The following is a 17,284-nucleotide window of genomic DNA, read 5'->3' on the forward strand; positions in this document are numbered from 1 at the left end:
AAATTATTAGAGCCAGAACTTAAATTTAGTTTTACCTGATTTCAGAGGCCATGTGTTAAGCCATGTGCCTGGAATTGAGACAGGGCAGGAAAAAATCTTCACTTAGGACAACATTGTAGACATAGTCATGGATAAGATGAAGCCCAGCTTAGCAACAGGCCAGATGGGCAAACCTCTGACTTGCTATGAGTTATTCACTTGGCACTTGGTTTTAGGACATTGCTTCTTGCTCTAAGCCATACCCACAGCCTAGTTAAACTTTACCTTTCCTGGGGTCCTTTCATATCACTTTCCAAAGCAAAAATTTAAGAAAATAACAATGTTTAAACCCTCATTTTCATCTGTTATAAATCATAAAAGCATGTCTCCTTCTCAGAAAAATAACTGCTGATAACTATAGAGTTGTGCTTGGCAAGATTGCGTGTGTGCTAAGTTGCTTCAGTCATGTCCGACTCTTTGCGACCCCATTGACTACAGTGCGCCAGGCTTCTCTGTCCATGGGATTCTCCAAGCAAGAATACTGCAGTGGGTTGCGATGCCCTCCTCCAGAGAATCTTCCCAAGCCAGGGATGGAATCTGTGTCTCATGTCTCCTGCATTGGCAGACGGGTTCTTTACCACTAGCGCCACCTGTCAACCATTATTCTTGTTTTTGTTAATAAAATAAAAGCAACTGAAATTTATATTTCTCTCTACTTTTTCAATGTTTGTCAGCTCTTCAGGAGCAATAAATGTGGCATCGCTATTAAATACTTGAGCTCTGCAACTAGAAAAAATTTTTTACCAGTGCAGGAGAAAATAATATCCTGGTGGAAAGTCTGCAAATTTCAGAGGAATGATGAAAATCGACTCTAAGAGCTTAGATAAAAGCATAGATTAGGCATATGACTACCCATGGTGATTTATTAAAACTTGATGTGATGAAAGCTAATTTATATGAAGTAATATGAAGGAATGTCAAATGTGTAAAATCTGTCTATGATTTTTACTGAGAAGAAGAAGGAGAAAGGGGGGAAAGGAAGGGGACGGAGAAGGAGAAGAGGAAGCTAGCTTAAGCAAAAATATGTATGTGCCTGTATTGCCATTCTTTGTGCCTAAATTGCTCCTTTCCAAGATCTTCATGGGGCTGGCTCCCCTGGTCATGCAGGTTTCAACCTTTATGTCACCTCTTCAGAGGTGATACTCAATCATATCACATTGTTGTATTTTCTATTCATTGGAATAGTTATCATTCTGTTTTCTTATGTGTTTGTTACTTTGCTTGTCTCCCTCTTCCCCTAGAATGTACACTTCCTGTGGCAAGGGCCCTGACTGCCTGGTTCAGTTTTCTGTCTCCAGAACCCAGAACAGTACCTGAAACAGACAGGACACTCAAGAAAGAAATGCTTGCTGAATAACTAAATGAATGATCTCTCTATAACAGTCTTGTGAGCTAAGCACCACTACAGTTTACAGACAAAGAAATTGGGGGGAAAGATATTAAGTACTTTGCCCAAGTAGAGCTGCTAGGGTGCTTGAAAGAGCATCACTGAGTACACTTACCACATCTAAAGGAAAGGGGAAAGCTAATCTCTACTGTCTCTTCACCTCTGGACATGAATGGCCTGAACTTTTTTTGTTTGTTTTAATTAATTAATTTATTAATTGAGGGATAATTGCTTTACAGAATTTTGTTGTTTTCTGTCAAATCTCAACATGAATCAGTCATAGGTATACATAAACCCCCTCCTTCTTCAACCTCCCTCCCATCTCCCTCCCCATCCCACCCCTCTACATTGATACAGAGCCCCTGTTTGAGTTTCCTGAGACATACAGAAAATTCCCATTGGCTGTTTATTTTACATATGGTAATGTAAGCTTCCATGTTACTGTCTCCATACATCTCACCCTCTCCTCCCCTCTCCCCATGTTCGTAAGTCTGTTCTCTATGTCTGTTTCTCCATTCAGTTCAGTTCAGTTCAGTTCAGTCGCTCAGTCGTGTCCGACTCTCTGCAACCCCATGAATCGCAGCACGCCAGGCCTCCCTGTCCATCACCATCTCCCCGAGTTCACTCAAACTCACGTCCATCGAGTCCCTGATGCCATCCAGCCATCTCATCCTCTGTCGTCCCCTTCTCCTCCTGCCCCCAATCCCTCCCAGCATCAGAGTCTTTTCCAATGAGTCAGCTCTTCGCATGAGGTGGCCAAAGTACTGGAGTTTCAGCTTTAGCATCAGTCCTTCCAGTGAACACCCAGCACTGATCTCCTTTTGAATGGACTGGTTGGATCTCCTTGCAGTCCAAGGGACTCTCAAGAGTCTTCTCCAGCACCACAGTTCAAAAGCATCAGTTCTTCGGCGCTCAGCTTTCTTCACAGTCCAACTCTCACATCCATACATGACCACTGGAAAAACCATAGCCTTGACTAGACAGACCTTGGTTGGCAAAGTAATGTCTCTGCCTTTGAATATGCTCTCTAGGTTGGTCATAACTTTCCTTCCAAGGAGTAAGTGTCTTTTAATTTCATGGCTGCAATCACCATCTGCAGTGATTTGGGAGCCCAAAAAAATAAACTCTGACACTGTTTCCACTGTTTCCCCATCTATTTCCCATGAAGTGATGGGACCAGATGCCATGATCTTTGTTTTCTGAAAGTTGAGCTTTAAGCCATTGCTGCCCTGCAAATAAATTCTTCAGTACCATCTTTCTGGATTCTGTATATATGCTTTAGTATACAATATTTATCTTTCTCTTTCTGACTTACTTCACTCTGAATATAGGCTCTAGGTTCATCCACCTCATTAGAACTGACTCAAATGTGTTCCTTTTTATGGCTGAGTAATACTCTATTGTGTATATGTACCACAACTTCTTTATCCATTCATCTGTCGATAGACATCTAGGTTGCTTCCTTGTTCTAGCTATCGTAAATAGTGCTGCAATGAACAATGGATACATGTGTCTTTTTCAATTTTGATTTCCTCAGGGTATATGCCAAGAGTAGGATTGCTGGGTCATATGGTGGTTTTATTCCTAGTTTTTAAAGGAATCTCCATCATAATGTTTTAGTTTTTATGTCTCAACAATCTTACTGTCTTTCCAGTACCATTTTAAAAATTAAAAATAGTCTTATAAAAGCAATGTATATTTTTTGTTAAAAAGATATAAATACAAGAAAAAAAGAAAAGAAAAACACAAAAAGGGGAAAAAAATTAAATCCATCCACAACCTTGCTACCCACATAATCACTATCATCCCTGATAATATATGAAGCGAAGAAGCGAAGTCGTGTCTGACTCTTTGTGACCCCGTGAACTGTAGCCTACCAGGCTCCTCAATCCACAGAATTCTCCAAGCAAGAATACTGAAGTGGGTTGCCATTTCCTTCTCCAGGGGATCTTCCCAACCCAGGGAACAAACCTGGGTCTCCCGCATTACAGGCAGATACTTTACCGTCTGAGCCACCAGGGAAGCCCGATAATATATGATAGACACATATATTAAAAATGGGTTAATATCTTACATAATATTTTAATATATTTTGCATAATATATTGTGTAGACATTTTCATATCAATATTCACCCATATGGTGTTGAAAGTATATGTGACAATTTCTATGATATAAAAAGAGATCTCATAAATTGCTGATTTAAGGGGAGGAGGAATTAGAGAAAGGTGGTCAAATGATACAAACTTCCAGTTAGAAGAAATATAAGTACTAAGGGTATAATGTATAGCATGATAACTATAGCTAACACTGATGTATGACATATAAGAAAGTTGCTAAGAGAATAAATCCTAAATATTTTCATTAGAAAGTTTTTTTTAAAAGCATTTTTTTTTTTAATTTTTTGGTTTCAATATTAGATAATGAATGTTCATTAAACCAACAGTGGTAATAATCATTTCATGATGAATGTAAGTCAGATCATTATGCTTAATGATACATTAATCTTAATCTCATACAGTGTTATATATCAATTATATCTCAATAAAACTGAGAGAAAATAAATTACTGAATAAAAGCCTTATTTTTAGAAACTGAATTTCTCACTCCCTATCCCTTACCTTTCCTTTTCATCTTCCTTTTTATTCCTTTTCTTTTTTCTTTTTTAAACCAATATAAGCAATAGCACCATAAACATCCTTTTACATTGATCTCTGGGCACTTATCTGATTATTTTATTATAATAAATGCCCCCCAAATTTTTGCCAGCTTTACCCCCAGCAGCACTATGTAAACATGCCTGTATTCTTTCCCTTCTCCTTCCTTCATCCTATTTTCCTACTGATTTGTTAAAGTTTTTTTTTATTTGTATAAGAATAGTATTCCAGTTTATGTCATTTATGTTATACACTTCCCCATCTGTTATCTGTCTTAACTTTTTTTATGGGGGTAAGAAGGCTGTCTGGGGTCAGGACAGACACAAGATTGGCTACATTTATTTAATGCAAGTATGCAGATGTCATTTTTCTTTACATGTGCAAAATTGGGATAATTATAGGATTGTTACCAGCATCAAATAAGTTGTGATATAAAATAATGAGGACAGTGCCTGACTCTTGGTAAGCATTTGATAAATGACAGCCTTTATAATAATTCACAGTTTGAATGTTCATGTAGTTATTTTTTTTCTTTAGTTGTAGAGGTTATACATAGGAATTACCTGATGACTATATGAATATTCACCTGTGTTTTACTACTATGGTTTTATATTTTACATTTAAAATATTTAATCTGTATGGAACGTATTTTGTTGGTAATTATGAAATAATGATTTGATTACTTATTTTTTCCTGATATGGTTAATCAGTTTTCCCAACATTTAATGAACAAACCATCTTTTGCTCACAAACTTAAAATGCTACTTCTATTATATCTGAAATTCCCATTCACACTTATGTGTGAATCTTCTCTTGTTTCATAGATGTGTCTATTGCTGCCTTGACTGCTGTTCTATTTATTGAGGCTTTTTTAAATGTTTTAATGTCTGATAGGGAAAGTGTCATCTTGTAATCTTATTTTCTAAAGTTTCTAGGATATTTTTGTATGTCAACACTTTTATAGTAACTTTAGATTTGGCAAACTGAGGTCTAAGTAATCCTTTCCTGTCTGTGCTAAGTCACTTCAGTCATGTCCGACTGTGACTCTGTGGCCTGCAGCCCACCAGGCTCTTCTATCCATTGGATTCTCCAGGCGACAATACTGGAGTGGGTTGCCATGCTCTCCTCTAGGGGATTTTCCTGACTCAGGGACTGAATATATGTCTCTTATATCTCCTGCATTGGCAAGTGTGTTCTTTACCACAAACCACCTGGGAAGCTCCTAAATAATCCTAAATAGCATTAAATATATATAACTTTATTTGATGCAGAATACCTTTTATAGTACTATACTCTCATTTAGGAAAGTCCCTACATTCATGTTCTTAAATAAATGTACTTCAGAACTTCATAGTTATCTTAACATTAATAGTGAATATTGTTTGTTATGATTGTTTCTAGGCATTTCATACAATTTTGCTCTTGTGAATGCTATCCATTTGACCATTTTTTCCTAACTGGTTTCTATTCTTACATAGAAAATTATTTTTATAAACTGCAATCATGAATATATCCACCTACTTTACTGAATTTATCTGTCCTAAAACTTTTAAGCTGGTTTTCTTGAATTTTCCCAGCAATCACATTATTTGCAAATATGCAGTCACCTCATTTCTAATAGTCATAAGTCATTTTTTCTTTTTTATTACTATGTTTAGAACATTTAAAACACTGTGTAGTGATAGCAACAACAACAGAAATACTTTTTTCTTTCTTTGCTTTTTTGAAAATTGAAGTATGGTTGATTTGCAATGCTATGTTAGTTCCTGGTGTAGAGAAAAGTGATTAGGTCATACAAATATATATATTGCTTTTCATATTCTTTTCCATTACGGTTTATCACAGGATATTGATATAGTTCCCTGTGCTATACAGTGGTGGTGGTTTAGTCACTCAGTCGTGTCTGACTCTTGTGACCCCATGAACTGCAGCCCACCAGGCTCCTCTGTCCAGGGATTCTTCAAGCAAGGACACTGGAGTGGGTTGCCATTTCCTTCTCTGTGCTATACAGTAGGACCTTTATTTTGTTTATCTAATAGTTGTTTATCTATTTTATATATAGTAGTTTGTATATGCTAATCCCAAACTCCTAATTTATCTCTCTCCCACCCACTTGCCCCTTTGGTAACCGTAAGTTTGTTTTCTGTGTCTAGAAATCCTTATTTTTTCTGTCTTTAATGATCACAGAAGGGCCATATTATGTTCTACTATTGAGAATAATGGCTCTCTTCCCAATGTTCTATTCCTTTTACTCTTGTCTTTAAACATATGTTCTTTCTTCTGTTGATATCAATAGAAATAGAGAACAGTGACTTCTTATTTTCTCACCCATATTAACAACATTTTTCTCTTTGACTATCAGCTATTTCAGTGAAAAACTATGTATTCTATATTTTCCAATAGTTGACTTTAAGGGAAAGAATCGTTCTGTTTCATTTTTGTTGTTTTCTTTTGGTTACCTTTGCAGAAGAAAGGCTGATAACGTGTTGCTCTTTCTCGTTTGTCACGATCTCGGTGATACTGAACATGTGCCCCACAAGTTTCCCCACTGGCTTGGTGCTGATGTTGGGGTGCCACAACCGGAGCACTTTATCGTCTCCTGAAAGAAGGACATGTGCAGATTGTTATGTTCTCAGGGACGCAGACGGGCACAGTTTAAAGCGTCTTTCTCGTCTTTAATCATGTCCTAATAGCTCAGCTGGTAAAGAATTCTCCTGCAATCAGGAGACCCCAGTTCGATTCCTGGGTCAGGAAGATCTGATGGAGATGGGATAGGCTACCCACTCTAGTATTCTTGGGCTTCTCTTGAGGCTCAGTTGGTAAAGAATCCTGATGCCTGCAATGCGGGAGACCTGGGTTCCATCCCTGGGTTGGGAAGATCCCCTGGAGAAGGGAAAGGCTACCCACTCCAGTATTCTGGCCTGGAGAATTCCATGGACTGTATAGCCTATGGGGTCACAAAGAGTTGGACACGACTGAGTGACTCTCACTATCTTTCTTCTAATATCAAATCACAGTCTGTTTCTTCCCGGATGCTATGATTGACTTGCTTTGGATCTGCTTCTTCTTGGGAATGCTGTTTTGTAATCATTGTATTTACATATATAAATTTGAATTCTCATAAATATTCTATGAGTTCTTTTCTTGATTTAATATGTTCCTACTCATTTATGCATTAATGTATTACACGTGCATGCTCAGTCACTCAGTTGTGTCCAACTGTTTGCAACGCCGTGGACTGTAGCCTGCCTGGCTCCTCTGTTCATGAAATTTTCCAGGTAATAATACTGGTGTGGGTTGCCATTTCCTATTCCAGGAGATCTTCCAGCCCAGGTATCAAACCTGTGTCTCTTGAGTCTTCTGCACTGGCAGGTGGATTCTTTACCACTGCACCACCTGGGAAGCCTGAGATTGAATCTTAGAGGAGTTAAATAACCTATCCAAGGCTTGCTAGTAAAAAAAACTAGTATTTGTTCCTAGACAGTCTGACTCCAGAGCCTAGGCTGAAAGCCATCACAGGCCTAGTGTCCTAGCTTGACAGGTAAGGAGTCAGGCCAGCAGGATAGCTTAGTCCTCTCATCTTTCTCCTCAAGTCTCTAATATTTGTCATCTTTCCTGTTACTCTCAGCAGATACTCTGAGCCCTTAAATGTTGGTAGTTATAAGCACTCTATCGTTAGTCCACTTCTCTGTTAATGCTAAATCATCGGCTTTTGATCTTTTTGTCAAGGACTCCCTGAGGATTTGATAAAATTTTGGACTTTCTGTCCAGAAGAATGCATGTAGACACATAGTCATTCAGCCTAAGGGGCTATAGGACTCCCTTAAAGTCCACACATGGGCCCCAGGCTAGGAATTCATGCTCTCACACACTGAAACAGATTCTAGAGAGATTAAAGGTAAACTGTAAAACAAAAAAATTTGTAGTAAATACAGGAGAATTTGTTTCACACAGTCTCAGGCTAAGGAGGGCCTTTCTAAGTGTGCGACCACACCAAAAAGCCACAAAGAAAAAGAATAATAGATTTGACTATATACAAACTTAAAAACTCTCTAAAAGGTTTTGTTAGCAGTAAAATGCTATAGCTGTGTGAAAACTCTGTAACTGTGCTAATTAAGGAGAGCACCATTTGCAAAGTAGAAAATCCCTGTGTAACGTGGAGTGTCCTCTTACCTCCAGTGACAATCACGTTTGCTTTCATACAGTAACAGAAAGTGTTTGCTCCTCTTGGCATGGCAAACTCTCTGACAGGCCTGCAAAACACAAGCTGAATGTAAAACTTGTTTATTTTTCTTTCTAAAGTTAATTTCAACTTATAAACAATGTTCAAGAAGTTCATCTCTAAGTCGCTGAAAATCTATTTACCCACAGAAAAAAAATTGTAAGTAATGATTAAATTCTCACTGACCCACAGAATCTATTTGTTCTATGATATGATATTAATGCAGCATTTGCATTGTTTCTGTTTAAAAAGAAATCCATTCCTCTTCCCTGGAGCTGAGGTTGTGCTGGTGTTAAGAATGGACAGAGATATATCACCTCTTAAGCCAGAAAGTACATTGTTCAGCTCAATGAGTCTTTCTCGTAGAACAAAATGGCAGGAATGTGTTTGGACATTTCTCCCTCTCTCATTACCCACATCCAACTTTCTGTCAAGTCTTGTTGATTTTACCTCCTAAATAGACATGAAATTGACCACTTCTTCCCATTTCCATCATAATATCTTGGTTTGGGCTTCCCTGGCGGTCCAGTGGTTAAGAGTCTGCCTTGCAATGCAGTGGACACGAGTTTGACCTGTAGTCCAGGAAGATCCCACATACCACGAGGCTACAAAGCCCATGCACCACAACTACTGGGCCACAGACCCTAGAGCTTGTGCTCTCAGCAAGAGAAGCCACTGCAGTGAGAAGCCCGCACACCACAACAGAATAGCCTCTGCCTACTGCAACAAGAGAAAGCCCACCTGCAGCCAAAAATGAATAAATAAGTTAAAAATAAATAATATCCAGATTCAACTCTCCATCCCCTCTCACCAGAACTACTGCAATAAACTAATTTCTCAGCTTCCACTATTTCCTATTCCTCTTTCCCCAATCCACTCCAAATCCCATTAAGTTGCAGCCAAAGTGACCTTTCTAAAACATGAATGGATCACATCACTTTTCTCCAGTGGATTCCTGATGCTCTCAGGAATACCAGGTTCCATCACTTGGCCCACAAGGCCTAGGTGGCATTGGGTGGTCCCTGTCATCTTTCCAGGCTCACCCTACACCTTCTTCTTCCCTTTGATCAAGCCTTGTGGTCTCTTCAGCCTCCTTTCTGACCTCACTTAACTCTCTTCCTCCTCAAGAGCTTCTGCACAGGCCAAAGATGTTTCTCCCCTGGATTGTAGCCACACTAGCAACCACCCTCCTCCAGGTGTATGTGCTGTGCTTAGTTGGTCAGTCATGTCCGACTCTTTGCGAACCCATGGACTCGTTTGCAAACCCACCAGGCTCCTGTGTCCATGGGGATTCTCCTGGCAAGAATACTGGAGTGGGTTGCCATGCCCTCTTTCAGGGATCTTCCCAACCCAGAAATCAAACCCAGGTCTCCCTCATTACAGACAGATGCAGGTGTCCACTTGAATATTAATATCCTCTGAAAGGCCTTTCCTAGACTCCACCCTCCTGCCCCCACCAACTACATTAAGCCTTTTGTGTTATTTTCTAGTCTGGTACCATGTTATTTTCCCTTAGGCATAAAGCACCTGACCTTAGTCTACTCTTGCCTTGTATGTTTCCTTTTCTTTGTTCATAAATAAAATGGTAGTATATACTATTCTGTTCCTTGATTTTCCACTTAATAATAAATCTTGAAGGTCTTTCCAAATCTGTACATTAAAAAAACTTTCTTATTCTTTTTAAAATTATCATAGAGTATTCCCTTGAATGAATAAATCCTTTAATCTCTGAGGAACATCAGACTGTCTCAAATTTTTTGTGATTACAAATAATATTGCAATGAGCAGTCTGGTAAAATTGCCATTTTTCTATAAGTTCTTAGAAATGATACTGCAAGTCAAGGGATACTTGCATTTGTAATTTTAAAATATATTATAGTTTCTTTTTAATTCTTTTTGCTCACCAGACTACACTTCTTTAAATGGGGCTCTTTCCAAAAACTGGGCCTTATAAAGCATAATTTATTATATATAGCTTGTATTTGAGGGCTATCTTTGAAATAATGAACCTTAAGGGACAAAACCCAGAAGCACCTTGGATTGCAATTATCACCTTAAACTTCAGGTAAAACTAAATTTTCTTTGTAAGTGCCCAATTGTGGATTTGGGTTATAAAAGAAATAGATATGAATTAAACACAAGCTGTAGAGTTCCCAGAACACAATCACAGAGTCAATGAGAGAACATGGAAATGAAATCTGATGGTTGGACATCATGTCTACAGGAATACTTGGAAGAGTACTGAGATGAGGCTAATTGGAGAGGAGAGCCTAGGGCAATAGAGACACAGAATACAAGAGATTAAACAAGAATTTATTAAGCAATATAGACAAATTTGTGATTGATTATTTGTAAAAGTTGAGGGAAAAGGGAGTCATGTGGGGTTGCTATTTTTCTGCCCAGAATGATTTGATGGATCATGGTGCTGAAATAGGAGGGAAGGGGGCATGGCACAAACATTTAAAAAATGATGTAGCCCAAAAACACGACATGGACTGATTAGAATTAAATAGATCCTCAGATGTTCAAGAATCTGGCTGCAATGCAGGAAACCTAGGTTTGATCTCTGAGTCAGGAATATCCCCTGGAGGAGGGACGAGCTACCCACTTCAAAATTCTTGTCTGGAGAATCCCATGGACAGCAAAGCCTGGCAGGCTATAGTCCATGGGACCACAGAATCGGACACAACTGAGCAACTAACATCTTTCAAGATGGCAGGCTAGTCAACTTCCACTAGACCTTGAGCCTCAGTATATGCTCACTGTACACCGGAACGTTAAATGACACACTCATTGGCACCATGATAGTTCCAAGTACAACCATCAAAGATCAAAAAGTGGGCAGAGGCCCAATTTCTGAAAATTTCTGCCCTCTCCCCAAAATAGTTAGAATAATCCTCTCACTCATTAGCCTATGAAATTATTAACCAAACCACATTTCAAAGCTTCTCTCTCTCATTCTGAGATAGCCCACACTGTCCATGGAGTATGTTTTTCTCCAAATCCATTTCTTACCTATCACTTTGTCTCTCACTGAATTTTTTCTGTGATGAGACATCAAGAACCTGAGCTTCATTAAGTCCTGAAACAAGGTGTGTGATCTCAGCTAAAAGGTTCAAGTCCCAAACTGAGGTGCACAGTTTCAGCTGGCGAGTCATGAAGGGACAGTGATAAGGTAAGAAAACGCGGAGAGTTAGCTCTCAGTCCTAAAGGGGCCAATAGGACACCATGAGCCAGGTGTACTGGGGAAGATGCTCTGCCAATGTCTGCTCATTTTTGACTGGTGGGTCAACCCTGTATGCTTATGCATATCCAGCAGCAGGTCCAAGACAGAACTATTAATCTCTGTACTCTTTGAGTTTTTGCTCCTACATTCTTAACCACTCCTGCTATATTTCTTTCTTTTGTTAACCCCAGAACACCTGTGTGACCACCAAGAGGAACTTTATTTTACTCCCCTCCCTCTGATCCTTATAAGTATTGACCCTTTATTCCCAGCTTGCAGCCAGAGCAAGTCCCACTCATAATGGACACCACTGGGGATAACTTCTGTTCCATTCCCTTTCAGCAACTTTTCAGGTACTAACACCTGGTTGGAAAAATACCTCAGAAGGGATAGCATCTAAAATCATAAGGGCAGTCCTTGACCAAATTATGGATGGATTTTGACTTGAATGGAATTTTGGATAGCATGGGAGTTAGAGACATCTCCTCAGGTTTAGGTCTGAAATGAATCAGATTGCATCAATCCCAACAAATTACCTCTCTGGGCCATATCCTCCAGGATTGGGAAAGATTCAGACAACAGAAATTAAAAAGAAAAATATTTATTAGGTACATAACCTACCATATGGGCTTCCCTGATGGCTCAGTGGTAAAGAATCTGCCTACAATGCAGGAGACACAAGAGACACAAGTATGATCCCTGGGTCGAGAAGATCTCCTGGAGAAGGAAATGGCTACCCACTCCAGTATTCTTGCCTGGGAAATCCCATGGACAGAGGAGCCTGGCGGGCTACAGTGCACAGGGTCACAAGAGTCAGACATGACAGCGACTAAACCACCACCACCAACAACCTACAATATGAGTTAGGAAGCCAAAAAAAGTGACCACTCAATAGGTCCCTGAGTTATACTATATTGCAGTTGGGAGCAGCTTTTTCAGTAGGAGCTACTCCCTGACCGCTAGGAGGAGCTATTGCCCCAGGGGAAGCCAAGGTACTTACCTCGGCTGCCACCGTGCTGGCCGAAGCTGCTTCTTCAGCTAAGGCTATTACCCCAGGTGGAGTAAGTAGGGATGAAAAGAGGTGCCTCCCCTCATATTCAGGAACCTCTTCTTTGTACCCTGAGATACTCAAGGGGCCCATCCTTAGCCCAGCTTGCATTCACAGTGATTATAAGTTACCAACCAACTGCCCCTTCAGTTTTGCCTCTGAGAGAAGGTCCTGATAGAAATCAGGGAACAGTAAGAGGTCCATGTACCTTTCTCAATGTCTGATCTAAGTATGGCAGAGGACAAGCTGAGAAGTTTATCTGAGGATCCTGAACTTTTTCAAAGGGGTTTACCCAACTAGCGAGAACTTTTGATCTCACCTGAGGAGATTTACAGATCTTACTATCCCGCTGTTGCACCCTCAAGGAAAAGCAGCGTACAATACTGGTGGCCAGAGCCCTTGCAGACCAGCTGGCAGCCCGAGTCCAGTAGACCCAGGCAGGGTCTACCCCCAGTGGGGAGTGACACTACTCTGAGACAGACTCACAGTGGATCACCAGGTAAATTCTACTGATAGAGACTGGACCATATGATTAACTGGTTAATAGAAGATATGAGGAAACTTGGGCTTCCCAGGTGGCGCTAGTGGTAAAGAACCCACCTGCCAATGCAGGAGACATAAGAGACATGGGTTCGATCCCTGCTTCAGGAAGATCCCCTGGAGGAGGGCATGGCAACCCACTCCAGTATTCTTGCCTGGAGAGCCCCATGGACGGAGAAGTCTGGAGGGCTACAGTCCATAAGGTTGCAGAGTAGGACATGACGAAAGCTACTTAGCGTGTGCGTGCACACACACACACACACACACACACACACAAATAACCTTAGAGTAAAACCTGTTAATTATGAAAAAGTAAAAGAGGTCCAACAGGGGCAGGATGAACATCCTGCAGTTTTCCAAGGGAGACTAGAAGAGGCTTTTAGGAAGTATATAGATGTAGATCCCTTCTCTTCCAAACCCTTTAGGCTATGCTTTTGACAGCCCAGTCTGCCCCAGATATCAGGTGCAAAATTCAGAAAGCTACGCTGGTCCTCAAACTCCAATGAGTGATTTGCTCCAATTGGCTTATTCAGCTTTCAATGATGGGGATATTGCCAAAAAGGCTGAACGCACCCAAAGAAATATGCTAAGGGTCCAAATACTTGCAGTGACTTTGTCTGCTCAGAGACCACCAACTGGGAGGCTGACTTTGCTAAGCCAATCTGTCCCTAGAGGACCACAGGGTCCATGGGTACCCATACAAGGCCAGTGTACTCTGTGTGGACAAAAGGGGCACTGGAGGGAGGATGGCAATTAACATGCCTTTGCAAACAGCCAGAACATTGGAAGAGGGAATGTCCCGGATGCCAGAGAGTGACCACTGAGGACCACTAATGGTTTCACAATCAAAAGACTGACAGGGCTCAAGGCTGAAAGCTTCTCTGCCTAGAGATACTATCTACATAACAAATGTTGAGCCATGAGTGATCATTGATGTGGTGGGCCATTTGATAGAATTTCTTGTAAACACTATTGCAACCTTCTCCATAACAACCAAAAGGGTTGGAAACCTTAGCAATCATAAGGAATATGTAATGGAGTGTCAGGGCTTCCCTGGTGGCTCAGTGGTCAAAAAAGAATTCACCTACCAGTGCAGGAGACTTGAGTTTGATCCCTGGGTCAGGAAGATCAGAAATGGCAACTCACTCCAGTGTTCTTGCCTGGAAAACTCCATGGACAGAGGAGCCTGGCAGGCTATAGTCCATGGGGTTGCAAGAGTCAGACATGACTTAGCAACTAAACAACAACAGAGTGTCAGGGAAGAGACAAGGGCATGGTTTCCTGGAACCCCTTCTGTGAAACATCAGTGGCTAATTGTCTTCACATTCTGTTTGTGCCTGATTGTCCCATCCCTTTAACAGGGAGAGATTTATTAACTAAATTAGGGACCACTCTGTTTCTGGAGGAGCAAGGAGATCACCCTCATCACCAAATGGTTCTAACGGAAAGTGAAAAGGAACAGATTGAAGCTGATATGAAACCCTTAGTAGACCCTGGAGTGTGGAGTATGGAGGTTCCAGGCTTGACGAAAAATATCCAGCCGGTGGTTATTAAGTTAAGACCTGGGCAGGAATATCCCTGCAAAAAGCAATACCCCCTAAAACCAGAGGCACAGAGAGGAATCTTTTCCCTTAGTAAAGGAATAACTTTTGGATGGATTGATGGTACTCTGTCAGTCACCATGTAATATGTCAGTATTGAAAGTGAAAGTTGATCGGTCATGTTCAGCTCTTTGTGATCCCATGGACTGTAGCCCTCCAGGCTCCTCTGTCCATGGGGATTCTTGAGGCATGGATACCAGAGTGGATTGCCATGCCCTCCTCCAGAGGATCTTTCCAACCCAGGGATTGAACCCAGGTCTCCCGCATTGCAGGTGGACTCTTGACCAACTGAGCCACCAGGAACACATTTTCAAACCCACTAGGGAATATCAATTTGTACAAGATCTAAGGACTGTTAATGAAGCAATGGAATCCATCTACTCTATTGTGCCTCATCCTTATACTATCATGACTCACATGCCCAAGTCCAGATGATACAAATATTTATTGGTAGTGATAGACATTCCCTGGATGGGTAGAGGTTTTTCCCACACAGAGAACAGGCCTCAGAGGTAACAAAACACTTGCTTAAGGAGATAATCCCATTTTGGATTACCTCAATCTATACAAAGTGATACCTCTGAATTTACCTCTAAAATGCCCCAACAAGTAGCTAAAACCCTGGGGGAAAGTACTCCCTTCATACAGCATAGAGACCCCAATCCTCAGGGAAAGTGGAAAAAAATGAATGATACTTGGAAGTGAACTATAGCCAAATTATGCCAAGAGACTCAAGAAAACTGAGTCCAAATATTACCAATTACTCTAATGAGAATAAGGGCAGCCCCCAAAGAAAAGCTAAGATGCAGTCCCTATGAATTAATGTATGGGAGACCCTTCTTAACAAATGATTTTGTATTAGGTGAAGAAACAGCTGTGCTTCTCTGGTGGCTCAAATGGTAAAGAATCTGCCTGCAATGCAGGAGACTCGGGTTCAATCCCTTGGGAAGATCCCCTGGAAAAGGGAATGGCAACCCACTCCAGTATTCTTGCCCAGAGAATTCCATGGACAGAGGAGCCTGGCTGGCTACAGTCAATGAGGTCCCAAAGAGTCAGACATGACGGAGCAACTAACACACAGAGAGATTACAAAGAGATTATACTATAAACTCGGACCAAGTACAACTTGTCCTAATAGATGGGAGACCCCTGTAATTTAATGATCACTCAAGAAAGCTATCGGATCTTTGTGGAATAAAGCACGCCTGCTTAACTATAAAGTGTGAGATATGCCCCGAGTCATTAAGTGAAAGAAAAAAATGTTACCACCTTTCAGCTGATTTGAATAAGCACTATGACAGTCCAATGGCGCCCCACTCCAGTACTCTTGCCTGGAAAATCCCATGGACAGAGGAGCCTGGTGGGCTGCAGTCCATGGGATCGCTGAGGGTCAGACACGACTGAGCAGCTTCACTTTCACTTTTCACTTTCATGCATTGGAGAAGGAAATGGCAACCCACTCCCGTGTTCTTGTCTGGAGAATCCCAGGGACGGGGGAGCCTGGTAGGCTGCCGTCCATGGGGTCGCACAGAGTCGGACACGACTGAAGTGACTTAGCACCATGACAGTCCTAGTTTGACCTCATATGGTCAGACACTCTCCCACCCAATAGGAATGAGGAGCTAGTGATGTAAGCCTGGCATCTACTTGAAGAATGAGGAAGAAGGCAGTCTTTTCCCCCTCCCTCACTTTCCTTTGATTATAAAAATGTAGCTCACTTAATCCTCAGGGCAGAGTTCCGCCAGCCTGTTTGCATTTCTCACAAGTGTCCTATGTTAGTAAATCTACTTCTTGCCTATCACTTTGCCTCTCACTGAATTCCTTCTGTACTTAGGCACAAAGAACCTGAGCCACAGTAAGTCCTGACACCAGGAGAGTGATTCTAATTAAAAAATCGTGAGTTCAGGTCCCAATCTGGCTTTAGCCTGAGTTCGCATCCCACTACATGGGGTCAAGTCTCATTCTGAGGTGCACCATTTCAGTGCTACCAAGAAAAGTTAAAATGCTATAAAAGGCATAGATTAAAAGGTGAGGGAAGTAAAATTTAGCTATGAACAATAAATTTAAGGGGCTATGAGATATCTAGGTGGACATGGTGAGTAGGTATAAGTAAGTCTAGTTTCAAGACAGCTTGGGTTTCATCAGTATACAAGTATTAGTATATTGGGATAGAGGAAAATAGCCCAAGATTTGCATAGAAAGTGACTATTAAGGTTGGTTAAGGACAAAACTCCGGAGAATGCCACCACAAAAATAGCAGATGCAAAAAGAGAAATCACAAGGGAAAAGAACAAACATAAGATACTGGGAGAAAACTCTGGCTTCCCAGAAGCCAAGAGAATAGAGTTTTAGGGAGGGTGATCAGTAATACTGCCAAACTATCTTCCAAGGTGGCTGTGCTCATTTTACATTCCCAGAAGCACTGAATGAGAGTTCCTATTGTTCCATATTCTTGCCAGCATTTGATATCAGTGTTTTGGATGCTGGGCACTTGTAGGTGTGTAATGATATCTCATTGTGACTTTAGTTTGCATTTCTCTAGTGATGTACGATGTGAAACATCTT

The 17,284-nt window shown here is 40.9% G+C and overlaps 1 protein-coding gene across 1 annotated transcript in view; it reads right to left on the reverse strand.

The window, feature by feature from the left end:
- Positions 1–17,284, reverse strand: part of WDR64 (WD repeat domain 64) — a 124,563-nt gene that overhangs the window by 68,722 nt on the left and 38,557 nt on the right. Inside the window, exons 9-10 of the mRNA XM_052653988.1 lie at positions 8,256–8,335; positions 6,542–6,681 (exon numbers count right to left, since the gene is read on the reverse strand). Of these exons, the coding sequence (XP_052509948.1) occupies positions 6,542–6,681; positions 8,256–8,335 (220 nt within the window). The remainder of the gene's footprint in view (positions 1–6,541; positions 6,682–8,255; positions 8,336–17,284) is intronic.

This window comes from Budorcas taxicolor, chromosome 16 (assembly GCF_023091745.1).
Source record: "Budorcas taxicolor isolate Tak-1 chromosome 16, Takin1.1, whole genome shotgun sequence".
Lineage (NCBI taxonomy): Eukaryota > Metazoa > Chordata > Mammalia > Artiodactyla > Bovidae > Budorcas > Budorcas taxicolor.